This window comes from Hypanus sabinus, chromosome 2 (genome assembly GCF_030144855.1).
Source record: "Hypanus sabinus isolate sHypSab1 chromosome 2, sHypSab1.hap1, whole genome shotgun sequence".
NCBI lineage: Eukaryota > Metazoa > Chordata > Chondrichthyes > Myliobatiformes > Dasyatidae > Hypanus > Hypanus sabinus.
Window position 1 is genome coordinate 72,616,326 of NC_082707.1, and position 27,061 is coordinate 72,643,386.

General features: G+C 41.6%; 2 protein-coding genes across 7 annotated transcripts in view; one reads left to right on the forward strand and one right to left on the reverse strand.

The window, feature by feature from the left end:
* The window catches only part of LOC132379839 (ubiquitin carboxyl-terminal hydrolase 47-like), a 31,747-nt gene extending 29,389 nt beyond the window's left edge, over nt 1-2,358 (forward strand). For all 6 annotated transcript variants that reach the window (XM_059948116.1, XM_059948118.1, XM_059948126.1 and 3 more), the window contains one exon: nt 1,302-2,358. In XM_059948116.1, coding sequence (XP_059804099.1) covers nt 1,302-1,516 — 215 coding nt within the window. In that variant the 3' untranslated portion in view covers nt 1,517-2,358. The remainder of the gene's footprint in view (nt 1-1,301) is intronic.
* Nucleotides 2,359-15,351: 12,993 nt separating this feature from the next.
* Nucleotides 15,352-26,711, reverse strand: LOC132379884 (ubiquitin carboxyl-terminal hydrolase 47-like). The gene is made up of 7 exons (XM_059948184.1): nt 25,878-26,711; nt 22,193-22,319; nt 22,029-22,060; nt 19,066-19,191; nt 18,237-18,256; nt 17,846-17,901; nt 15,352-15,939 (listed from the first exon to the last, which is right to left on the reverse strand). The coding sequence occupies exons 1-7, from the start codon at nt 26,070-26,072 to the stop codon at nt 15,785-15,787; spliced, it is 711 nt and encodes a 236-aa protein (XP_059804167.1). The 5' UTR covers nt 26,073-26,711; the 3' UTR covers nt 15,352-15,784.
* Nucleotides 26,712-27,061: the final 350 nt, after the last annotated feature.

The window sequence follows — 27,061 nt, forward strand, 5'->3', positions numbered from 1 at the left end:
GGTGGAGTGGCAGGTAGAGAAGCAGAAGTAGAGAGGCTACAGAGGGACCCAGACAGATTAGGAGAATGGGCAAAGAAATGGCAGATGGAATACAGTGTCTGGAAGTATATCATCATGCACTTTGATAGAAAAAAGTGAAAAGGTTGACTATTTTCTAAATGGAGAGAAAATACAAAAACCTGAGGTGCAAAAGGACTTGAGTCCTTGTGAAGGATTCCCTAAAGGTTAATATGCAGGTTGAGTCTGTGGTGAGGAAAGCAAATGTGATGTTAACATTCATTTCAAGAGGACTATAGTATAAAAGCAAGGATGTAATGTTGAGATTTATAAGGCACTGGTGATGCCTCACTTGGAGTATTGTGAGCAGTTCTAGACTGCTTACCTTAGAAAGGATGTGCTGAAACTGGAGAGAGTTCAGTTCACAAAAATTATCCCAGGATTGAATGGCTTGTCATATGAAGAGTGTTTGATGGCTCTGGGCCTCTATTCACTAGAATTCAGAAGAATGAGTGGTGACCTCATTGAAACCCATCAAATGGTGAATGGCCTTGATAGAGTGTATGTGGAGAGCATGTTTCCTATGGCAAAAGAGTCTAAGACCAGAGGATGCAGCCTCAGAATAGAGGGGTATCCTTTCAGAACGGAGATGAGGAATTCCTTTAGCCAGAGGGTGGTGAATCTGAAGAATTCTTTGCCACAGGTAGCAGTGGGGCCAAGTCTTTATGTGTATTTAAGGCAGATGTTGATTAGTCAGGGCATAAATAGATATGGGGAGAATGCAGGAGACTGGGGTCAAGAGGAAGATTGGATTAGCATGATGAAATAGTGCGGCAGACTCAGTGGGCCAAATGGCCTAATTCTGCTCCTATATTTCATGGTCTTGTGGTCTTTAAACCTATCAGATCAGCCAGTATTTGCAGAAGGCAAAACTTGCTGTTTCAGGCAAGTACCATTTATCTAATTTTTAGTTTTTAATTTCGATACAAAATCTTGATAGCAGTTGTTCCTGGCAGTTAAATGCAGCCAAATTTCTGTTGATCCATATTCAAATATTTTCATGAAGTTCTTGTCTGCTTTAAGCAGACATCTGCAGCATCCTGCAGATTATAATTACAAAATTGAGAAAAAGAAGTTTTCAGCTGGTAGCTAACCCAACACAGTTTAACTGGTCAGGTGGTGTTAAAATTAGCCTCATTCACCTTACAAGGCACATGTTTCACGATTAATGAGTTTGACCATATTGAACTTAATTCAGCACTTTCATATATTTGTTTATACCTTTCACCATGTCATATTTCTAGACGTCACTAATGCAGAAGAGGGAGCTGAAAGAATAAAGGCACAAAGACTACATGATGGAAAAAGCAACTATCAAACAGAAACAAACGACAGAAGGAAAATGGCAGAGTGTGAAAAAACAGAAGAAAATCAAATGGAAGATCTGCCTAGAAAACGACATAAAAACAGCATCTTCAGTTGTTTTTCGGGGTTGAATGATGAAAGTGAAATTAATTAATTGAGCAATATAAGACCGCATCATCCAGTTTCTTCAAAATAATTTTGTATTCATATGGAAATTCACAAGCAAATTGTTTGAGTGATTTACTTAAGCCAGATCTGCACAAGCTTTTTCCTGGTTCATTCATAATTCATTGATGGATACTATCGGTGGGGATGACCTAACAGAGGAAAGTCACAGTGGTCGTGTCTCTGGCACTGCCTGCCTCTGTGACTCAGAAGGTTTGGCGGGAAGAGGGAAAGAAGAAGCACACTGTGCTGATATTCCTTATCTCTCACTTACGAGTGCCTGATTTGGCAGAATATATAAAACTTTTAGCCCTTTTTAAAGTGCAGGTTTAATTTATTGTTGACCAACCTTCTGGTCATTTGCCCACATGTATCCTATCGCTCAATGTTAATATTTTATCTAAATCTCGATAATATTCTGTGAAATGCTATAATTTCCAGCTCTATGAGAGGTGCGATATGAACTGGAATTCTGGTAGTGTGTTCGTTAGTTTCAAAGACTTGATTATTTTCTTCTTTTTGAAAATATAACAACTAAATTACTTGACAATGAACAGTTGACACTGACAATAGATGGGCTGATGGTAGGTCGAGAAAAGAGAAAAACAGAGGGCTAATTTAAAGGAGCAACTTTTTCACCATACACATTTACTCGTTTTAAGAATTTGCTGTGTTCTGTTGGTGTAACGTGTAACAAAAACAACATTTAACAATTATAAAGAATAATGAATTATATATATATCACCCTTGTTAAGATTTGTACTCCTATGATGTATCACTCTGTTCTGCTCTCAGCCTATTTGGATTTGAGTAAAGGGCTTTGTTGTTCAACTTGGGAATCTTGTGTCAGCCAATCAGGATGGTGGAACTGGGTAAAGGTTCTAGAGAACATTGGGTCTGGAGAGGTCTTTATGATGGACGCTGGTGTGGGTCGAAGTTTTTTTGGCGGGAGCTGGGAGAAGCCAGGAGGGTAGATGTCTCTATTCACAAGGTGCTTTGTGCAGATGAAAGGCTTCACGGAGGAAGGATGAATGTGCGTGAAGGGGAGCCCATATGTTCGAGATGGATTTCGAGCGACACTTGGAATGTGGTGCTTGCTTTCATGCAGACTGAGGGTCCAGCATATGTTAAAGACAGCTTCACGATGCGCTCTGACTGGGCACATTTCACTGTTTAATTAAGATGGTTCCTTATGTTCTGTTTTCTTTTTTTAATAACTGGTACTCACAGAAATTGGGGTTCAGGTGGGCATAAAAACATAGGATCAGGGGTAGGCCATCTGACCCATCAAGTCTGCTCCACCATACAACAAGATCATGACTAATCTGACCATGGACTCATCTCCACTCCCTGCCTTTACCCTATAACCCCTAATTCCCCTACTATGCGAAAATCTATCCAACCTTGTCTTAAATATATTTACTGAGGTAGACACAGCTGCTTCATGGGGCAGAGAATTCCACAGATTCACCAGTCTTTAGGAAAAGCAGTTCCTTGTCATCTTATTTCTTTCCTAAATTTACCCCCCCACCCCCGAACCTAGAGGAAATGTCCCCTAGTTCTAGTTTCATATACTAGTGGAAACAACTTTCCTCCCTCTATTATTTCATAATTTTATATGTTTCTGTGAGGTCTCCGCTTGTCCTTCTGAGTTCCAGTGAGTACAGACCCAGGTGACTCGATCTCTTCTCACAGTCCTGATTCCAGGATTCAACCTGGTGAACCTCCTCTGCACCGCCTCCAAAGCAAGTATATCCTTCCTCCTGAAAGGAGACCAGAACTGTACGCAGTACTTCAGATGCGGCCACACCAGTACCCTGTGCAGTTGCAGCATAACCTCCCTGCTCTTAAATTCAATCCCTCCAGCAATGAAGGCCAACATTCCATTTTCCTTCTTGATAGCCTGCTGCACCTGCAAACCAACCTTTTGCGATTCATGCACAGGCACTCCCAAGTCCTTCTGCACAGCAGCAAGCTGCAATCTTTTACCATTCAAATAAAAATCTGATATTCTATTTTTCCTTCCAAAATGGATGACTTCTTTACCAACATTGTACTCTATCTGCCGGACCCTTGTCCACTCACTTAACCTATCTACATCTCTCTGCAGACTCTCCGTATGCCCTGCACAATTTGCTTTTACACTCAATTTAATGTGATCAACAAACTTATATACACTACACTCAGTCTCCTCATCTTAACGTATATGGTGAACAGTTGTGGGCCAGCACCATTCCCTGCAGCAATCCACTCACCACTGATTGCCAGAGTAACACCCATGTATCTAAACTTTCTCCTTTCTATTGGTTAACTAATCCCCTATCTATCCTAATACATCACCCCCATCTCCATGCATCCTTACCTTACAGTTAAAGTCTTTATGAGGCACTTTATCGAAAGCCTTCTGGAAATCCAAGTAAATAACATTCATCTGTTCCCCTCTATTCACTGCACTTATTATATCCTCGAGGAATTCCAGTAAGTTTGTCAAGCAGGACTCACCTATGCTGACCCATGCTCCATCTGCCTGATGGATCCATTTCTTTCCAGATGATTTGCTATTTCTTCTTTAATAATACCTTCAAGCATTTTCCTAACTACAGATGTTAAAACAACTGCCCTATAGTTACCTGACTTTTGCCTACATCCTTTTTTTGAACAGTGCCATGAATTTCGCTGTCTTCCAATTCATCAGGAGCTGTCCAGAGAATTTTGGTAAGTTATCACCAAAGCCTCGACTATAACCTCTGCCATTTCTTTCAGTACTCTGGGATGGATTCCATCAGAATCAAGGGACTTGTCTATCTTTAGGCCCACAAATTTGCTCAGCACTAGCTCTTTAGTGACAGCTATTGTATCAAGGTCCTAACCTCTCATTGCATCCATGTCATCTCTCTGGAGACAAATACAAAATAGTCATCCAAAGCTTCAGCCATATCCTCATTACCCAATAGCAATTCCCTTTTCTCATCCTCCAAGGGACCTATGTTCACTTTGGCCACCCTTTTCTGCTTTATATAATTATAAAAAACTTGTACTATCTTTTTTTATATTTTGTGCTAGTTTATTTTCATAATCTATCTTCCCTTTCTTTATTGCTCTTCATTGCTATTTAAATTTTCCTCAATTTTACAGTTTACCAAAACTCTCGGCAACTTTGTACGCATGAGCTTTTAGTTTGCTGCCTTCTTTTAATTCCTTAGTTAGCCATGTCTGGCTCTTCCCACCCTTACTGTCCTTGCTTTTATCTGGAATATACTTTTGTTGAGCACATCGAAAAATCTCTTTGCAAGTCTTTCACTGTTTCTCAATATAGCACACCAGATAGCCAGAGTTCCGAGTCTACCCTATCCAACTCCTCCCTCATCTCTCTGTAGTCTCCCTTGTTTAAGCATAATACACTGGTTTTCAATTGAACTATTGCACCCTCCATTTCTATGAAAAATTCAATCATATTGTGATCACTCTTTCCAAGTTAGAAACTACAAGATTGCTAACTTTACCTGTTTCATAGCACAGGACCAGATCCAAGATAACATGTTCCCTTGTAGGTTCAGTAACATGCTGTTCAAGAAAGCCATCACATATGCATTCTATGAAGTCCTCCTCAAGACTGCCTTGACCAACTTGAATCACCCAATCTATGTGCAAGTTAAAGTCACCAGAACTGCTGTTCCATTCTTACATGCCTCAGATATTTCTGTTTTTTGCCTGTGCTACTGTAAAGTTATTATTCAGTGGCCAATAGTCAACTCCCACCAGTGATGTTTTTCCCTTTATTATTCCTAATCTTGACCCAGATTGATTTAATATTCAGCTCCTTAGATCTTGTATCATCTCTCACTATTGCCCTGAAGTTACCCTTTATTAAGAATGCTGCCCCACCCCATTACCTTCCTGCCTATCCTTCCATATTACCTGATATCCTTGGATATTTAATTCCAATCCTCTCAAGCCTACAACCACATTTCTGTATTGGCTACTAAATCATACCCCTTTATATAGATTTATGCCACACTTTTCTCTTTTACATTATCCATACTTCTCCAATCTGTTGAACCTACCAGCCAGCTATTTAGTTTAAATCCCGATTCACTACCCTAGTTGTGCAAATTGCAATTCCAACCTCATGGGTTTGGCGGAAACCCAGTCACATCTACCTTAGACATACGGAGTCTGAAACATAGAAAACCTACAGCACAATACAGGCCCTTCAGCCCACAAAACTGTGCCAATCATGTCCTTACCTTAGAAATTACCTGGGGTTACCCATAGCCCTCTATTTTCCTAAACTCCATGCACTTATCCAGGAGTCTCTTAAAAGACCCTATCATTTCCGCCTCCACCACCATCAGCGGCAGCCCATTCCACACACTCACCACTCCCTGCATTTAAAAAAAAACTTACCCCTGACATCTCCTCTGTTCCTACTTCCAAGCAGCTTAAAACTATGCCCTCTTGTGCTAGCCATCTCAGCCCTGGGAAAAACCCTCCAACTATCCACATGATCAATGCCTTTCATCATTTTGTACACCTCTATCAGGTCACCTCATCCTCCGTCGCTCCAAGGAAAAAAGACCGAGTTCATTCAACCTAGTTCGCTCAACCTATTCTCATAAGGCATGTTCCCCAAGCCAGGCAACATCCTTGTAAATCTCCTCTGCACCCTTTCTATGGCTTCTACATCCTTCCTGTACTGAGGCAACCAGAATTGTACTACATCCTTCCTGTACTGAGGCAACCAGAATTGTACTACAAGTAGGGTCTGACCAGGGTCCTACAGTACATAGCTGCAACATCACCTCTCGGCTCTTAAACTCACTCCCACGATTGATGAAGCCAATGCACCATTTGCCTTCTTAATCACAGAGTCAACCTGCATGGCTTTGAGAGTCTTGTGGATTTGGACCCCAAGATCCCTCTGATCCTCCACACTGCCAAGAGTCTCAGCATTAATACTATATTCTGCCATCATATTTGACCTACCAAAATGAACCACCTCACAGTTATCTGGGCTGAACATCTGCCACTTCTCAGCCCAGTTTTGTATACTATTAATGTCCCACTGTAACCTCTGATAGCACTCCACACTATCTACAACACCCCAACCTTTGTGTCATCAGCAAATTTACTAACCCATTACTCCACTTCCTCATCCAGGTCATTCATAAAAATCATGAAGGGTCCCAGAACAGATCCCTGAGGCACACCATTAGTCAGCGACCTCCATGCAGAATATGACCCGTATACAACCAGTTGTTGCCTTCTCTGGACAAGCCAGTTCTGGATCCACAAAGCAATGTCCCCTTGGATCCCATGCCTCATTACTTTCTCAATAAGCCTTTCATGGGGTAATTTATCAAATGCCTTGCTGAAATCCATATACACTACATCTACAGCTCTACCTTCAATTATAATTAGGCTCATAAGGCACAACCTGCCTTTGACAAATACATGCTGACTATTCCTAATCACATTATGCCTCTCCAAATGTTCATAAATCCTACCTCTCAGGATCTTCTTCATCAACTTACCAACCACCGAAGTAAGATTCACTGGTCTATAATTTCCTGGGCTATCTCTACACCCCTTCTGGATTAAGGGAACAACATCTGAAACCCTCCAATCCTCCATAACCTCTCTTGTCCCCATTGATGATGCAAAGATCATCGCCAGAGGATTAGCAATCTCTTGCCTCACTTCCCACAGTAGCCTGGGGTAGATCCTGTCTGGTCCTGGTGACTTATCCAACTTGATGCTTTCCAAAAGCTCCAGCACATCCTCTTCCTTAATGTCTACATGCTCAAGCTTTTCAGTCTGCTGTAAGTCATCCCTACAATCGCTAAGATCCTTTTCTGTAGTGAATACTGCAGCAAAGTATTCATTAAGTACCTCTACTATCTCCTCCAGTTCCAAACACACTTTTCTACTGTCATACTTGATTGGTCCTATTCTCTCACATTTTATCCTCTTGCTCTTTATATACTTGTAAAACGCCTTGGAGTATTCCTTAATCCTGTCTGCCAAGGCCTTCCCATGGCCCCTTCTGGCTCTCCTAATTTCATTCTTAAGCTCTTTCCTGCTAGTCATCATCTTCTAGATCTCTATCATTACCTAGTCCTTTGAATCTTTCGTAAGCTTTTCTTCTTGACTAGATTTACAAAAGCCTTTGTACATCATGGTTTCTGTATTTTTACTCCTATTAAATATTTCCCTGGGGGTTAGACAGATGATTCTGTGGATGCAGGAAAGAAACGCAGATGGTAGTTTGCCTCCCAGGTACCAGGGATATGTTTAACATATGTTTAATATTAAACATATGTTTAATAGACAATAGACAATAGGTGCAGAAGTAGACCATTCGGCCCCTCGAGTCTGCACCGCCATTCTGAGATCATGGCTGATCATTCACTATCAATACCCAGTCCCTGCCTTGTCCCCATATCCCTTGATTCCCCTATCCATCAGATATCTATCTAGCTCCTTCTTGAAAGCATCCAGAGAATTGGCCTCCACCGTCTTCCGAGGCAGTGCATTCCACACCTCCACAACTCTCTGGGAGAAGAAGCTCTTCCTCAACTCTGTTTTAAATAACTGACCTCTTATTCTCAATCCATGCCCTCTGGTACTGGACTCTCCCAACATCTGGAACATATTTCCTGCCTCAATCCTATCAAATCCTTTAATTATCTTAATCAGATCCCCTCTCAATCTCCTCAATTCCAGTGTGTACAAGCCCAATCTCTCCAACCTCTCTGTGTAAGACAGCCCTGTCATCCCAGGAATCAACCTAGTGAATCTACGCTGCACTTCCTCAATTGCCAGAATGTCCTTCCTTAAACCTGGAGACCAAAACTGTACACAATATTCCAGGTGTGGTCTCACCAGGGCCCTGTACAAATGCAAAAGGACATCCTTGCTCTTGTACTCAATTCCCCTTGTAATAAAGGCCAACATTCCATTTGCCCTCTTCACTGCCTGTTGCACTTGCTCATTCACCTTCATTGACTGATGAACTAGGACTCCTAGGTCTCTTTGCATTTCTCCCTTACCTAACTCTACACCGTTCAGACAATACTCTGCCCTCTTGTTCCTGCTTCCAAAGTGGATAACTTCACATTTATTCACATTGAATGACATCTGCCAAGTATCTGCCCACTCACCCAGCCTATCCAAGTCTCCCTGTATTCTCCTAACGTCCTCTTTGCATGTCACACTGCCACCCAGTTTAGTATCGTCAGCAAACTTGCTGATATAGTTTTCAATGCCCTCATCTAAATCATTGACATAAATCGTAAAGAGCTGTGGTCACAATACAGAGCCCTGTGGTACCCCACTAGTCACCTCCAGCCAGTCTGAGAAACACCCATTCACTGCTACCCTTTGCTTTCTATCTGCCAACCAGTTTTCTATCCATGTTGAAACCCTGCCCCCAATGCCATGAGCTCTGATTTTACTCACCAATCTCCTATGTGGCACCTTATCGAATGCCTTCTGAAAATCTAGGTACACAACATCCACTGGCTTACCCTCGTCTAACATCCTTGTTACACCCTCAAAAAACTCCAACAGATTAGTCAAGCATGATTTGCCCTTGGTAAATCCATGCTGGCTCGGCCTAATCCTATTACTGCCATCAAGATGTGCCACTATTTCGTCCTTAATAATGGACTCAAGCATTTTCCCCACTATTGACGTTAGGCTAACAGGGCAATAGTTCTCCGTTTTCTCCTTCCCTCCCTTCTTGAAAAGTGGGATAACATTAGCCACTCTCCAATCTTCAGGAACTGATCCTGAATCTAAGGAACATTGGAAAATGATACCAATGCATCCACAATTTCCTGAGCCACCTCTTTTAGAACCCTCGGATGCAGACCATCTGGACCCAGGGATTTATTAGCCTTCAGTCCTACCAGTCTACTCATCACAGTTTCTTTCCTAATGTCAATCTGTCTCAATTCCTCTGATATCTTATGACCCTGGCCCATCCATACATCTGGGAGATTGCTTGTGTCCTCCCTGGTGGAGACAGATCTAAAGTACGCATTAAATTCTGTTGCCATTTCCCTGTTTCCCGTAACAATTTCTCCCAATTCATTCTTCAAGGGGCCAACATTGTTCTTAACTATCTTCTTTCTCTTCACATAGCTAAAAAAGCTTTTGCTATCCCCTTTTATATTCCTAGCTAGACTGAGTTCATACCTGATTTTTTCTCTCCGTATTGCTTTTTTAGTTAAGATCTGCTGTTCCTTAAAACTTTCCCAATCATCTGTATTCCCACTCATCTTAGCCCTGTCATACTTCTTTTTCTTTAATGCTATACAATCTCTGACTTTCTTTGTCAACCACTGTGGCCCCTTCCCCCTCTTTGAATCCTTCCTTCTCATTGGGATGAACTGCTTTTGCATCTTTTGTATTATCCCCAAGAATATCTGCCACTGCTGATCCACTGTCTTTCCTGACAGGACATCCGCCCATTTAACTTTGACCAGCTCTTCCCTCATGGCTCCATAGTCTCCTTTATTTAACTGCAACACTGACACCTCTGATCTGCCCTTATCCCTCTCAAATTGTAGATAAAAACTTATCATGTTATGATCACTACTTCCTAATGGCTCCTTTACTTCAAGATCACATCAATTCCTGTTCATTACACATCACCAAGTCCAAAATAGCCTCATTCCTGGTTGGCTCAAGCACAAGCTGTTCCAAAAATACATCCCTTAGACACTCCACAAACTCCCTATCCTGGGATCCAGCACCTACCTGATTCTCCCAGTTCACCTGCATGTTGAAATCTCCCATAACGACTGCATTACCTTTAGCACATGCCAATGTTAACTCCCTAATCAACTTGTACCCAATATCCACGCTACTGTTTGGGGGCCTGTACACAACACCCATTAGGGTCTTTTTACCCTTACTGTTCCTCAGCTCAATCCACACAGACTCTACTTCCCCTGTTCCCAAGTCACCTCTTGCTAAGGACTGAATCTCATTCCTCACCAACAGGGCCACCCCACCCCCTCTTCCCATATTTCTGTCTCTACGATAGCACGTATACCCTGGTACACTCAATTCCCAGGCCTGATCCCCTTGCAGCTGTGTCTCCGTTATCCCAATAATATCGTAGTTCCCCATTTTCATCTGAGCTTCAAGCTCATCTGTCTTATTTCTGACACTATGCGCATTCAAGTATAGCATTCTTAGCCCATTCCTCCTCTCTTTGCTTAAAACTCTGCCTATTGTACCTAACCCAGCTCCTTGAACTTCCATCGGGCTAATTGCACCTTGAATTTTGATGACCTTCTCAAGATTACCCAAACCTTCTACACATTTAACCCCATGCTCCTTCTGACCAACCCGCTGTACATGTAATTTTTCCAACACATGTTCTGAATCACCTTTCTCCTTTACACAATTAATATTTGGGAAACGTGTATTCCCCACCTGTCCCTTAACCTTCATCATATCATCTTCTCTCGTAATCTGGATCCCTGCCCCCTGCACATCTAGTTTAAACTCCCCCCCCCCCCCCCGAGCAACACTGGCAAACATTCCTGCAAGAATGTTAGTACCCCTCCAGTTCAGATGCAGACCGTCCCTTCGAAACAGATCCCAATGTCCCTGGAACAAAGACCAATTATCCAAAAACCTGAACCCTTCCTTCCTGCACCATGCTCTCAGCCTCATATTAATGTGCATAATCATTCTATTCTTCGCCTCACTCGCACATGGCACAGGTAGCAATCCCGAGATTGTCACCCTGGAGGTCCTGCCTTTCAGCTTCACTCCTAACTCCCTGAACTCTCTAAGCAGGACCCCCTCACTCACCTTACCTACATCGTTGGTCCCTACATGGACCACTACATCTGGGTTTATGCCCTCGTTCTCAAGAATAGCCTGCACCCGATCTGAGATGTCCCGGACCCTGGCACCAGGGAGGCAACATACCATCCGAGGCTCCCGATCTGCCCCACAAAATCTCCTGTTTGCCCCCCTGACTATAGAATCCCCTAAAACTATCGCTCTCTTCTCTTCCCTCCTCCCCTTTCTAGTTGAGGGTTCAACCTCTGTGCCAGGGGCAGGACTACTACAACTCATTCCTGGTAGGTCATCCCCATCAACAGTATCCAGTACGGTATACTTATTGTTAATGGGAATGGCCGCAGGGGTGCTCTGCTCTCTCTGCCTGCTCCCCCTGCCTCTCTGGACCGTCACCCATCTGCCTACTTCTTGGTTCTTTGGTGTGACTACCTCCTGATAACTCCTATCTATCTCTGCCTCTGCCTCCCCAATGATCCGTAGTTCATCCAGCTCCAACTCCCTAACTCGGGCTGATAGGAGCTGCAGCTGGACGCACCTTTTGCAGGTGTGGTCATCAGACCTCCCACATACTGCATACAGAGCACACCACTGCTCTGACTGTCTCCCCCATACCTGAACTGGATTGATAGAATAAGTCTAAAAAGCATCTAGCGACCTTACCTTCTTCCCCTCAGCGAGCAATCACACAGCCTTACCGAAGTCCCCTTACGCCGAAGCCCACTTGGCCAAAGCCCAGGACTCTGCTTCCACGGACTCTTAGCCAAATCCCAGGACTCTGCTTCCACGGACTCCGCTGCCCGCTCTGAAGAGAAGTCCTGCCTTTTAAAGTGCGCGCTCGACGCTGACGTCACTCGCGCCTGCGCAGTTCCCCCTCCTCCACAGGTATTGACCAGGTAGGCTTAAATCCTACCTACACGGTCGAATTCTCTGAGCTCCCAGCTGAATCACAAGCTGTAACTTGCTCCCGATTCAAATGTTTCTGATCATATCCACAATATCCCGAAATGGGAAGGAGAACAGCCAGAAGTTGTGGTAACATATTAATACCAACGACATAGGTAGGAAAAGGGAGGAGGTCCTGAAAACAGACCACAGAGAGTTAGGAAGGAATTTGAGAAACAGGACCTCAAAGGCAGTAATTTTTGGATTACTGCATGTGCCATGTGACAGTGAATGTAGGAATAGAATAAGGTGGAGAATAAATGTGTGGCTGAGGGATTGGAGCAGGGATTCAGATTTCTGGATCATTGGATCTCTTTTGGGGCAGGTGGGATTTGTACAAAAAGGATGGGTTGCACTTGAAACCCAAGGGGACCAATATCCTGGCAGGGAGGTTTGCAAAGGTTATTGAGGAGAGTTGATACTAGAATTGTTGGGAGGGGGGGGGGTGAACTGAACTGAAGTGATGGAGGAAGGGGCAGTTGGGTCACAAATAGAGAAGGCTTGGAGACAGTGCAAGAGGGAGGATAGGCAGGTGATAAAGAAGGAATGCACTCAGACAAATGTTTTAAGATGTCTCTATTTTAACGCGAGGAGTATTATGAACAAAGCGGATGAGCTTAGAGAGTGGATCAGTGCTTGGAGCTATGATGTTGTGGCCATTACAGAGACTTGGATGGTGCAGGGCAGGAATGGCTACTTCAGATGCCAGGCTTTAGATGCTTCAGAAAGGATAGGGAGGGAGGCAAAAGAGGTGGGGGTGTGGCTCTGTTGATCAGAGATAGTGTCAAGGCTGCAGAAAAGGAGGAAGTTATGGAGGGATTGTCTATGGAGTCTCTGTGGGTGGAAGTTAGAAACAGGAAGGGGTCAATAACTCTACTGGGTGTTATTTTAAATAGACCACCCAATAGTAACAGGGATGTTGAGGAGCAGATAGGGAGACAGATTCTGGAAAGGGGTAATAATAACAGGGTTGTCATGGTGGGAGATTTTACTTTCCCAAATATCGATTGGCATTTCCCTAGAGTGAGGAGTTAAGATAGAGTGGAGTTTGTTAGGTGAGTTCAGGAAGGTTTCCTGACACAATATGTAGATAAGCCTACAAGAGCAGAGGGTGTATGTGATCTGGTATTGGGAAATGAACCTGGTCAGGTGTCAGGTCTCTCAGTGGGAGAGCATTTTGGAGATAGTGATCACAATTCTATCTCCTTTACCATAGTAATGGAGAGAGATATGAACAGACTGAAAACGTGATTTTCTCACTGTTGAGTCCAGAGGCTTTTAACGAGGGGCTAATTAGCTGCACCTCTAGAGACGCCCGGGAAAAAGGTGTTTCATATAAAAATGTTAGAGGCTAAAGTACCGACATGGAATAAAACGTGCATAAATAGCAGCATGTAGTTACAAGATAAATGACATTATAAACTGTGGTTTAAAGTATCTACAGTATAGGCATTTTCTTCTGGCCAGGCGCCAGCTCCTTCACCACCACAGCTGCGGCTCTGAACAATGAACAGATCACTGACACGGTAAACCTGCTGAACCCGTTGTTCTTTGAGTGCAGTGTAGTCTTGCATTCATTAAAAAAAAAACACATTTTAAAAAGAACAGTGCATCTTTGGTTGGCCCCAGGTGGCCATTCCGTTTGAACATGATGCCACCTTACCGGAAGTCACTTTGACTGCACCTTTTCCAGTCTGTCTACTGCAGTCGGTGCTTCTCATGTCACTTGCTCTACTTTGGAGAAACCAGGCATAGACTAGGAGATGCAAGAGCCATCTTCAGCTTCTATTTGGTTATCATTTTAATTCTCCTTTCCACTCTCACACTATTCTGTCTGTCCTCAGCCTCCTCCATCGTCATAGAGAGGAAGAATGTCAAATTGGATGAACATCATCTCATACTCTGCTTAGGTGATGAGCAGATTATGGAATCTAAAATATTGATATGAGTGTTAAAGTTTCATACTTCAGGTAACCAGACTCCAATGCTCTTCCCTCACACACACTCACTTCTCCACCTAGTTTTCTTCTTACATTGATCCCATTCTAGATCCCTCCTCCCTCCCCTTCCCATTCTCAGTTGAAACTGCTCTTTATCCCTTCCTATCTGTTTCCACCTCTTACCTATCAGCCTCTGACCCTCCCTTTTACTACCATATACCAGCAATCTTCCTCTTCCCTCTCAGTCTTGACACATGATCTTGAGCCAAAATATTGACTTTTACCATTTGCCTCCACATATGTGGTTTGAGTCACCGTTTTCTGCCAGAATTCTATTAGGATGTTCCAGATTCCAGTACTTGCAGTCTCTTTTGTCTTTTTTAAAAAAAGAGATGATGAGAACATACCGGAAGCTCATTTTGAAGTGAACGAAGACCCTTGTGATGTATAATCATCTGGTTCATTTTTAGACAGATTCTATGAAGAGGAGTGTTCAGGAAACTGGAGGATTATGGAGTCTGAAGACAGTGGCTTCGGTCTTCCCAATATATACTCAGGGCAGCACGGTAGCGCAGTAGTTTGCACAACACTTTACCATACAGGCGAGCCGGGTTCAATTCCTGCTGCTGCCTGACAGGGAGTTTGTACATTCTCCCCGTGGCCTGTGGGTTTCCTCTGGATTCTTCCACAGTCCAAAGGTCTACCGGTGGTAGGCTAATCGGAGAATGTAAACTGTCCTTTGATTACGCTAGGGTTAAATCAGGGGCTGCTCGTCAGCGGGCCTCAAAAGGCCGGAAGGGCCCATACTACACTGCATCTCAATATAGCAGTCTGTTATTATAGAGACAGTGAAGATGTGGACAACAGAACGGCGTGGCCAGTCGAGCTGCTGCTGCTGCTTCACAACTCCAGAGACCAGGGCTCCACCTTAACCCTGGTTGCTGTTTGTATGGAGGATGCACTTCCTCCCTTTGACCTCATGGGCTTCCTTTGCCTGTTCTGGTATCCTCCTACTTCCCCAAGAAGTGTGAGTTTATCTGTGAATTTGTAGAATCTCTGATTCTATAACTTGCCAGTTGGTGGAGAGGCATGGTAAATCTACAAATAAAAACTGATTTTACAAGTGCTTGTATTTGAATAAGAAATACAAGGGCATCATCCTGAAAAGAACATAATTCTCATGACTTCTCAACTGAAGATCTACACTAAACTGGGACAGATTATTTCAATTCTTCACTAGTGTGAAAGAGAAAGAACGGTTGTAGATTACACATTTTTTGCACAAATTTCAATTGTTAATAAAGAGATGAGCATTGTGCACGTTAATGCTATCACCATTTATGTAAATGCTATCTGGGAGATATCACACTGTGGTGAATTGCACTCAGAAGTGCCCAGTCCAATGTTTGACATCTGGACCATAAGAGACTAGATCACTGATTAAATTGTCCAAACATTGGGTTGTTCCTCGCTCTCCGATAGCTCTGGGGCCTGTACCCGAATCTTCCAATTTGGCTTGGCACGTAAATCAATCAGAGATCGGGAATTCACTGGCTCTCAACTCCGTCATGCCTTGCCTTCTGCTCTTCCTCCTCCCGCCTTCGCTTGCCTCCACCATGCCCTTCATTTGCATTCGCCTCCTCTCGCCTCCGCTTGCCTCCAGCATACGCATCTTCCTGCCTCTGCTCACGGAGCCTCGCCTCTGCAAGATGGAGCAGCAGGTCAGAATATCTGCCAACTGAAGCTGTCAGCACACAGACACTGTGACTGGTCATCAGTGGATTAATTGCCGTGATTTTTTGTCCATTGACATTGAAGTCTGGAAATCACAGATTATACTGTTTCAAACACTGCTTGCTCTGTCAATTCAATTACAGTCTATAAATGTTCAGAAACATGTTAACTATTATTATTATAGATTCATAAAGACTAAGCACTGTATGTCAGCTGAGTGTGGACTTCAGGAAGGGTAAGTTGGGAGAAGATACACCTGTCTTCATTGATGGGACAGCAGTAGAAAGCAATGAACAGCTTCAAATTTCTGGGTGTCAACATCTCATAGGATCTACATATCCCAGGCCTAACACATTGATGTAATCATGAAGCAGGGATGCCAGCAATTCTACTTCATTAGGAGATTGAGGAGAATGGGCACATCACAAAGACTCTTGCAATTTCTGTGATGTATGTCGGAGAGCATTCTGACTGGTTTCATAATCATCGGGTATGGAGTCTCCAATGTGCAGGATTTGAAAATGCCACAGGGGTTGAAGACTCAGCCAGCCTCCTCACAACATAACCTCCCCATAATCGAGGAAATCTTCAAAAGGCAGTGCCTTAAAGAAGGCAGAATACAGCTTTAAAGACCCTCAGAATCCAGAACATGCATTCTTCTCAATACTACAACAGGAACCTGAAATATTTTAGGAACAGCTTCTTCTCCTCTGCCAAAAGATTTATGAATTGTCTGTGAACCCATGAGCAGTATATTTTTTTTTAGCAATGTTTGCCTTGCACCATACTGCTGCCGCAAAACAACAGATTTTCTATGTAAGTGGTAATTAAGCTGATTCTGAGAGACACAGCACAGTAACAGGCCGTTCAGCCTGATGGGTACCAGAACTGACACAATATTCCAAATATCATGTAACTAGTGTTCTATAGACTGCTCTGTATCATGTCAATGTCCTACCTTCTACACTACCCACCAGTCACACTGTTTAACATTATACAAGCAGGTGCTGATGATAACATTAGGTCAAATAGTGACAGCTTCCTTAAACAGTACTGGCAGAAAATTTTACTTATAATCATTCACTCATGATCCACTGGTAGGCATTCCTGGTGGTGGCTCAACTTTTCTGCATGCTGGCATCTTGCATAAAATGTATATTAAGGCCACACTGGTGTTTAAACCAGCCCAGAGAGTGGTTAATATCAAAGTAATTCAGGAAAATCAGCACCTCAGTGCCTGAAAATATCATAATGCCCAAAATTTTTTGAATATTCTATATTAAGCATCACTAGTAGTGTGAACTAAGATAATTCTATTATCTACATCTTGATATTTGACAACACTAAAATCCATTTATCACCAGCATCACAAATATGATGCATCAATAAAATGGGAAGTAGCATTACTGTACAAAATAAGAATAATATTACCTTATTATGTGTCCACATAAGTATGAAAAGAGAATGAGGGAAGCAAACATTGTCCAATTAACACAGGAGATGCTGCAGATGCTGGAAACCCAGAGCAACACACAAAATGATGGTGGAACTCAGGTCAGGCAGCATCTATGGAGGGGAATAAACAGTCTTGGCCTGAATTGTTGACTGTTTATTCCCCTCCACGGATGCTGCCTGACCTCCTGAATTCCTCCAGCATTTTGTATGTTGTTCTGTGCAATCAATTAATAAAAAAGTTAGAAATTCTTTAGGTTTATCCTGAGGTGGACAACTCATGGTTTATCAAAATGCATGAAAAAGCAAGAAAACAAAATGATGTTACAATACTATAATCAACAGAATTTATAAACCCATTGCATGGTAGTATGCAAGTCAATGATAAATGTATTACCAGGGAATTCTACAGATCATCGTACCTGCTTTGGGCTTTGTATCAGTCAGTCTGTACATTAGCATGTAAGCAGTTTTGGAACTGGAAAATATTAAATAATTTAGATTTTAAAAAAGAGAGCATACAATATGTGTTCTACCAATATGGATCAATTTGTACATTGTTCCTACCAGCTTTTATAATTTCCCAGTTTTTGGCCCTTCTATCTGGTTTGTAGGTCAATTTAAATACATTTAAAAATTTCTACTTCACTAAACAAGTTATCACATTATGAATATATCTAATAGACAATATGGAACTGCAAGCTCTTTGATTGTTTTTAAGTGTAGTGTCTTTTCAGAAAAAATGTAACAATACTTGTTAACTCTAAAATTTCTTGCACAATAGATTATGCATTAGGTAAATTTGGTCATTACCTTAGATTGATATAATTTTCCTTAATGAAATGTCATGACGAATAAATATTCATGGACAACATGCAAAAAAAAAATCAAAATGTTACTGTCTGAAGTTATATGACACAAATTCAAATCTAAAAGCACTAACTCAATAAATGTAATGATCATCAACAATAAATTCAGTGAAATAATGGCTTGTCTCAGTTCTGAGGAAGTTTATCTGAGAGCTTTTCTCAATCCTACACATTCTTTATTAGAGGGAAAGACATAAAAATGACCTTTTTTTAATATTTTTCCTCCAAGTTGCACACTCAGTTGAGAGATATAATGATTTTTACATTATTTCTCGGTCTAATTCTGTGAACCCTCCACCTCACAGCATTGCAAGAACAGGTACACTCAGAGTGCAGAGACGAAGCAGGTGACTCAGCACTCTCTCAGGGGCAATGACAATGCCATTCTACAAATGAATGAAGAAAAAGCCACTGTCTGGTAGCTCACATGATCAGTCTGAACGTGTTTAATGTTAATCCTATAATACTATAAATGTTTACATTTGATCTCCAAAACAAGCTGGCATGGAATTATCGAGAGCTAAGTAAATAAATTTCCAACAGCTCCTACAGTAATCTTGTACCGTATGACTGGGATGATTAACCTCCAACAATATACTCATGTCTCTTTGTGTGAGGTATAATGCTGCTTTTGAAGTAACTTAATTTCATTCCAGAACACAAACTGAGAAAGTACTATAGAATAGAAACACATCCAGACCATGTGCTAACTTTTCCTTGAACTCTCAACTAGTGGATTAGAAAACTTTTCATTTTGTTCTTAAGATATTTACCTTTTCAACAACTTCATCATTAAAATTGTACCAGTTACCAGACTTTGATTTGATTTCAGCATAATAATGGCCGCTTCCATAGATTCCACTGTGGTGCCATATTGCAAACAGTTCATATTTTTTCTCCTAAAGCAGAGAAATGCAAAAAAAATGTATCATTAATATCACTTTTCTGACCAGTCATTTGTATTTACACCCCAGACCAATTGAACAAACTGAGTTAATTTTGATGCCATCAAGCAGACTAGACATATTCAACATTTTCTGGTTGACCAAGTAACTTCTTTACCACAATATAGTGATGGCCAATAGCTGTAAATATTTTGGAAAATGGCTACTTTTCTGAGAAGCACTGGACACAATTCAGCTGAAAGATGAAACTGAATACAGAAAATGCTGTGAATACCCAGCAGGTCAGGCAGCATCTGAAGAAAGAGAAACAGAGTCTGTTTCTCTTCTCTTAGCTATGGCCTAACCAGTTGAATATTTACAGATTTTTTCAATATGTATGTCAGATTTGTGGTACTTTGTTGAAGGATTTTTGCTGAAGGATACTGATGAAAATTTCTCATTACAGATGATGTCATTTACACAGATTTCCACATCTTTTGATTCACTGTTCAGCATTAATTTTTATGTATCTTTGACTTTATCTCTGTATAAGACTATGTAATTGTCTTAGCCTGAAAATATATTTACTTAAGTTAAAAAAATAAGGATATTATACTTAGAGCATAGCAAAAAAATTGCTTGTATGAGGAGACCAATCTTTCCACCTTCCTCAAATATTAGATCCTGAAACCAAAATAAAACTTGTTGAATACAAAGAAAACATCATTGAAAACCTAATAAGCTAATCACCTAGTCTTCGATTGACAGAGCTTTCTGAGAAAAAACTCAAAAATGTTTCAGAAGCTGGGAGGGGAGAGGGTAATATTTCTCTGAGCTTTTGAGTGAATGAGAAAGAATACATCATTTCACATGGTTGTTAAAGATGAAAGAGTGCATGGCCAATATAAAGAGTAACAAGCACAAAACTTGTTGAATTGATCCAGCCTGGATGGATTTCAGTGACTTGGTGTCTGTGGGAGAAAAGATCAATTATAGCAGGAATTGTGAGTGCTTTATTAAAGAAAAGTTAGAAGAGCACATGTCCATGTTCAGTATTTGCTGTTCCTTTGTTTATATTCTTTACTCTGACCAACACATGGTTCTAGACACAAGGCAATAATTGCCCAATGTTCTACTATACATTTTGTTTGTTGCTTTGCCCATTTCTCATGTTATCTCAAAAATATGTTGTGGCCTTTGAGGTAGTTACATGCTCAAAAGCTATACTGTTTATATCAGTGAGGAATGCATCACTGATATATTTACGTCACAGAGATCAAACAGTTCTCTGAGCCGTCAGGAGAAACCTCTTCATAGGCATCAAATGGCCAAAGGTGCCTTTGCAAAAAAAAATCAGGAACACCTGTCTGGTATTGAACTCTGGCGTATGTTGCTGTGCACAATGGCCATTACTGACAACACAACTGCCAAAAACTCGGAGTGTGCACACCAGCTCACTGACACCTTCATGGGCATCTTCAACTCTTCACTCATCCAGTCTGCTGCCCCCACGTTTTAAATCAGCCAAGATCATCCCTGAACAAAAGAAATCTACACTTTCAGAACAAGATGGTGGCACAGTCGCCAATAATCATGAAGCGCTTTGAATGGATGGTATTGGCACATCTCCAAAACTCCATTCCTGCCTCATTAGACATTCACAGAACTGCTCTATGACTGATACACCTGGATCTGTCCCGGATACGCCTGGAAAACAAGGACACTTATGTCAGAGTACTGTTTCTGGATTTCAGTTCAGCATTCAACATTATTGTTCCACAGAACTTGTTGAACAAACTCCTACTCCTCAGTCTAAATGTACCACCGTGCAACTGAGTGTTGGACTTGCTAACCAACAGACCTCAGATAGTCAGGATGCACAACTGCTCCTCCACCCCAACATCAGGTTCCCCCCACCTGTGGCCATTAGCCCCTATACCATGCCTAGTGCAAATAGTTTTTAAATAGTGTCCGTTACATGCACTTCTGTTGAAAAAGCATCAATTTTTGTCACTGACAGCTGGCAGAAGGTAAGGAGCAAGTCAATTATGAATTGTTTTACTGACTGATGTTCAAAGTTTTCAGGCTTGGAGCTGCCAGAAACTGCTGGAAGTGAAAATGAAATAATTTGACTACTTCAGAAAGTTAAGAACTACGCAGAATTTGAAGGTATTGACAATCAATCTGAATATTGTAATGACAATGAAGATTTGGAGCATTGTGTGAAGACAATACACTGTGTATAGTAGGAATCTGCACTGATTTTTATCACTTACATTAAAAAAACACGTACACCGGATAAATTTTCTGTCAATTACATTTAGGGACTAATATGGCTTTGTAACACTGCGGTAGTATTGATGGCTGTTTTGTGTTTCATTAAAATACATTATTTGTTGCTCTTTTAAGTAGTAATTTGTCTTTTTGATTCCTTTTTAATAATTCTCATGAAATGTCCGCTAGTTGGGACAGCTGCTCAAATGGGCAAATATACATTGTTCCTGAGCTGCCCCAATTACCAGAAGTCACAGCTCCAGTGACACTGATCACTGATTAAGATCTCTCGTGCTATTGCATGGAATCTGCATACACTCCGCACGGGAATCACTGGGCACTCTGGTTTACTCCCACAGTCCAAGGATATGCTGGCAGTCAGCTTAATTGGCTTCTGTAAATTACCCATGTGTAAGTGACATAAAATTACTCTGCTTTGCTGAATTGATCCAGTCTGGGTGGATTTCAGTGACTTCGTAACTGGGAGAAAGGATCTATTGTAACAGGAACTTTGAGCAGTTTATTGAAAAAAATGTAAACGAGCTCTTGTTCATTTTCAACATTTTCTGCTTCCTTACCTCTTGTCCTGTTGAAACTTGCTGTGAGTGATCTAAAGGAGAGAAAGAATTCAACACATCAGAGGAGTTTATGAATATTCTCACGTGGTCAGTCATGTTTCTTGCAGCAGGTGCTCGAGCCCACCAGTCATGCTGATGCTTTGTGCTCGCAGCTTCCAACGTACCTTGAGGGGTCTCAGGATTTCTTCCTGTAATGTCCACAGAATCTTCCTGATCCACTTCTTGTGTTTGAACAGGTGTTTTTTCATCTTTCACAACAGCCACATGCCAATGATTCTCTGCATTATTCACCTGTGTGAGAGCATGAAAGAAAGAAAGCAGGATATTAATTTTTCAATAATGGGACAGAGTCCCTTAACAGAGATGTCCTGATCACTCAGTTTATCTTGGGAAAATTCCAGGATTCTGATATATTCCATGTTCCAATGCACGCAGTACATTGTTTACTATGACCAATACTTGGTTCCAGACACAAAGCAACAATTGCCCAATGTTCTGCTATATTAGTCAGTTCTTGTTTTGTGCAGTCTTTAAGTTGATGGAAATTTTGTCATGTTATCTCAAAAGTAAATAGTTGGCTTTGATGTAGTTACGTCATCATAATCTATGGTGTTTATGTTCAGTGTGGAATGCATCACTGATTTATTTCCTGCATGGAGATTGAACAGTTCTCAGAGAAGCCAGGAGAAACCTCATCTTAGGCAGCAAGTGGGCAATGACTGGATTCACATAAGGAATTCAGGAACACCTGACCAATAACATGCCCCAGCATATGTGCTAGGCATCAAGCAACCAGCCACCATCATCCCTACAGCTGAACACACGAGGAATCACATTAAATTCACCATGATAAGACCATGGTGGGACTCATTACCAACAATGAGACGACCTATGGAGAGGAGGTAGAGGAACTCAAGGCCTGGTGCCAAGCAAACAAACTCTTCCTGACTGTCAACAAGACAAAGGAGATGGTCATCAACTTAGAGAGAACTCACACACCTCTTCACATTGGCAGCACTGTAGTGAAAACTGAGAGCAGTTTTAAATTCATGGGAGAACACGTCTCGCACAATCTCTCATGGTCCCAGAACACATGCTACACAATCATGAAAGCTGGCCAATGCCTCTACTTTCTGAGGAGGTTGACGAGAGATGGACTGTGCAGATCTGTACTCACATCATTCTACAGATGCACAGTAGAGAGCATCCTAACATGCTGCAACAGTGCATGGTGTGGAAATCACACTGCATCAGACAGGAAGGCTCCACAGCGGGAAGCCAAAACTCCCCACCGCATCAACGGCTTTATAGACTACACAAAGAAAAACTGTGTTGACCGCACCAGTGATGCATCCCTCCCTGACACTCTAAACATCTTTTATCCACACTTTGTGGAGTGCAATCCAATGCCAGGCACTAAAACTGCCCACATTCCAGGAAAGCAGCCAGTGTCTGTAACAGCAATAGGCAGGAGTAGGAGTCTGTAGAGACAAACCACGTAAGATGCTAGGGCCAGGTGACATTCCAGGCCGAGTACTCAGAGGGTGTGCACATCACCTCACTGACACCTTCATGGATACCTTCAACAATTCACTCATATAGGCTGCTGACCCCACGCGCTTCAAATCCGCCACCATCATCCGTACCAAAGTACTCTCCAACTCAGAACTAACCAACTACTGACCGGTGGCACTGATCCCAGTAGCCAAGAAGTGCTTTGAACAGCTGGTATTGGCACATACCAAAACTCCACTCCTGCTCTATTAGACATTCACCATGATGCTCATTAACAGAATCGCTCCACAACCGATGCCAGAGCATCTGCATTGGCCCCGGTCCAGATACACTGAGAAAACAGAATGTCAGAATGTGGTTTCCGGATTCCAGTTCAGCATTCAACATTATGGGCTCAATGATGTTGGTGAACAAACTCCTACTCTTTGGTCTATAAAGATCACTGGGAAGCAGGGTGTGGACTTCCTAACCAACAGATGCACAACGCTCTGCTCCTCCCTTCCCATTAACCTCAATATGAGTGCCTCCCAGGGCAATGCACTGAGCGATTGCTGTACACTCCATCAAAACAACTCACATTTTGGATGAATTTCTCTGTTGATAACTATTAGGAATGAATTGTTTTATAATACTGTAGAAGAATTGATATTTGTTCTGTGTTTCATTGAAGTACAGAAATCGTTACGCTTTTAAATAGTAGTTTGTCTTCTTGAGTTCCCGAGGTTGTCACAGCCAGGGGTGGTAGTGGGGATAAGCTCCCACTACCTATAAAGTGTTACAAATGGCGTGCGTCACTAACAGACTCTGACAACCAAGTCCAAATCTTGGCCTTCACATTAAATCACCTCAACTGCTGCAAGATATTGTGCAAACTCCACAAGTTTGTCAAAACCACTTTGCACCATTGCCAAAATGGTAGCGCGAGTGCATTTCAGAATTACTTTTGTTGCCAACTGATTTTTTCTGGGAAATAACCAGTCAAGGTATAGAATATGCAAAAAAGTGGACAGGCAATTTAAACAGAATATTTATGACAAACTCTATTCAAATGTTAATTGCACATTAAGTATAAATCTAATTGGAGAATAAAACATATCACATACTCAGGTTTTTAAGTATGTAGAACCTACAATGACTCAAGTACCATCACATCAAGTGCAAAATATAGAGGAAATTGATAGCTGATTGAAGGTGAAATGGTTCCCTTCCGCCACCCAACCCATGAACAAGACTGACACATCCAAGCTTACCGAAAATCCCCCTAAAAGAAAATTTTAGCAGGAATTACAATCCAATCACAAAACTGCAAAAAATCTCAAGATTTCTAATGGGAAAAAAAAATCTTGGTCAATTACTCTTTGGAGCTTCTATGCCCACAATTGTCTTAAGCACCACAGCATGCAGTGTTGTGTTAGAAAACAACACTCTCAGTTCCCCATTGACACAGTTAATGTACTTGAGCACAACTATGAAGAAACTGAAGATTAGTTTAGAAAAGCCACTGAATGACCCCAAATCAGTTTCAGACAGGTTTTAAAGATGTAAAATCGCACCTAATGGAATTTAGCTTAAAATATCTTGCAGCAGTTGTGTAAGTTAACTTCTTGGGGAAAAAAAGGTAACTTACATAAATAATTGAAAGACATTCAGCCTGGCTTCTTGAATTTCTAATGTCAATTCAATGCCTTAATCCTGTTACTCTTATATTAATGGTTTAGTCAGAATTGAAATATGTCAAAAGCATTTATTTAGCTGACAAATCACATTGCCCAATTCGGAGGACTGTTTATCTGAAGGAAATCGTGGATTAGGTTGTTGCTGTATGTCAGATATACGGTCTGGCAGAGGCAAGTGAGGAGCTGGAATCAGAGAAGTGGTGGAATTTAGTAGGAGGCAGAAGCAGATCAGCAAATTGTCAGGGACTGGGGTTGATGGAACTCCCTCTCCACTTTGGTGATTGGTAGATGTTGGCCAGGAAGGTTCTTTTTGTTTGGTATCTGCAAGCATTTCTTGACAGCATCACTTCTAGGATACAAATCCACAAGGTTTATTGAATCATTTCAGCATGGGTAGATTTCATTGTACTGTTACTGTACAGTGGGAGAAAGAACTACAAGTGTTTGTTAAAGAAAAGATAGACAGGACATTAGCCTACTTTCAATATTTTCTGCTACCTTACCTCCTTGTCTTTAGAAACTTTTTCTGACTGATCTAAAGGAGAGAGTAAAAAACATCTTAAAAAGCTTTTGACGGTCTCATAATCATGAGATCAATCAAGTTTCTTCCAATACCAGCTTCGGAGCAGGTGATTTGTTCCTGATTGTTCCAACAAACCTTTGACTGCCTCAGGATTTTTTCCTTCATAATCCATAGAAGTTCCTTTCTGGACTCCCAGGAATGAAAGGGAACTTTGTCTTTCTTCCAAAGCCCTTGAACAGTGGTTAATTGGGGCATTACTCCCCCATAAAAGGGCAGAATATTAGATGTCCAACTGCGACACCAAGTTTCTGAACAGGATCTGCAGCTCATTTTGGGTAATCTGATCTGTCTCTGTCTGCATTCTAATGCATTCCAAGTTCCAACACATCCAGTACTTCAAATCAATGTTCTGCAGATTCCAAAGTACAAAAACCACACCATAATTACCCACGGACACTGTTTCATTTCCTGTTGGCTTGTTGCAATCAAAAAGTGAGGGCATGCTTAAAATTTCCTGCAAGTCTTTCTGTGCTTTGTATGGTTAATGATCAACTATACCTTAATAACCCTATTGAGTAAAACTCTTTTATTTCACTGATGAGTGATCTCAGCCTGATGTCTCAGCCTGAAATGTCGACAGTGCTTCTTCCTATAGATGCTGCCTGGCCTGCTGTGTTCCACCAGCATTTTGTGTGTGTTGCAATTCTAAAAGGGTCCCTGTTTGCCGAGTCCTATACAAACACTGGTTCACATTGCAGCTTGTTGTGATCAAACACTTGAAGCATAGCTGCCCCCAGAATGCTACAACTGAGTCTACATTTCGAAATATTGAACAATAGATGTTTTTGTATGGAAAAGATTACCCAATCCTTTCTCCTCCCATTCTTGCACAGGGATTTATGCCATCTTGTGGCACTTTGCAAATAAAAATGTGCATGCAACCCCCATCTAAATGAGAAAATACTCTCCAAGTGAGCCACAAATTCCTACAACATGAATATATTTATATGCATATCTTACCCTGTTCACTGTAAATTTTAGACACCATTAAATATGAACATCCTGTAAATAAAACTAAACTTCAATTAAGGTATAACATTAATGTGATTGTAAATATCAGAGGATAGTTTCAACTTTGTCACTGAAGGTACCCTCAGATGAGGGCATCATAAGCCAGATGTATTGTTTCTGTTAACTTCAGTGGTTAGACAGGTGCAACCAATGATCTCACATGGCAAATGTTGTGAAATCACAGTTAAATGTGTTTTGTAAGAGTTTTGACAACACAAGACAGATTGATGAGATCAAACATTGAAACC

Bases quoted from the DNA above. Each gene is read 5' to 3' on its own strand.
- LOC132379884 (XM_059948184.1), bottom strand. From the start codon at position 26,072: ATGAGCTGCAGATCCTGTTCAGAAACTTGGTGTCGCAGTTGGACATCT. The intron at 22,320-25,877 runs GTTTGTTGGAAC...GCTCTCACACAG, and splicing joins AAATCCTGAGGCAGTCAAAG to GTGAATAATGCAGAGAATCA. The intron at 15,940-17,845 runs GTACGATGATCT...TCCATCTTGCAG, and splicing joins TGATACAAAGCCCAAAGCAG to AGGCGAGGCTCCGTGAGCAG.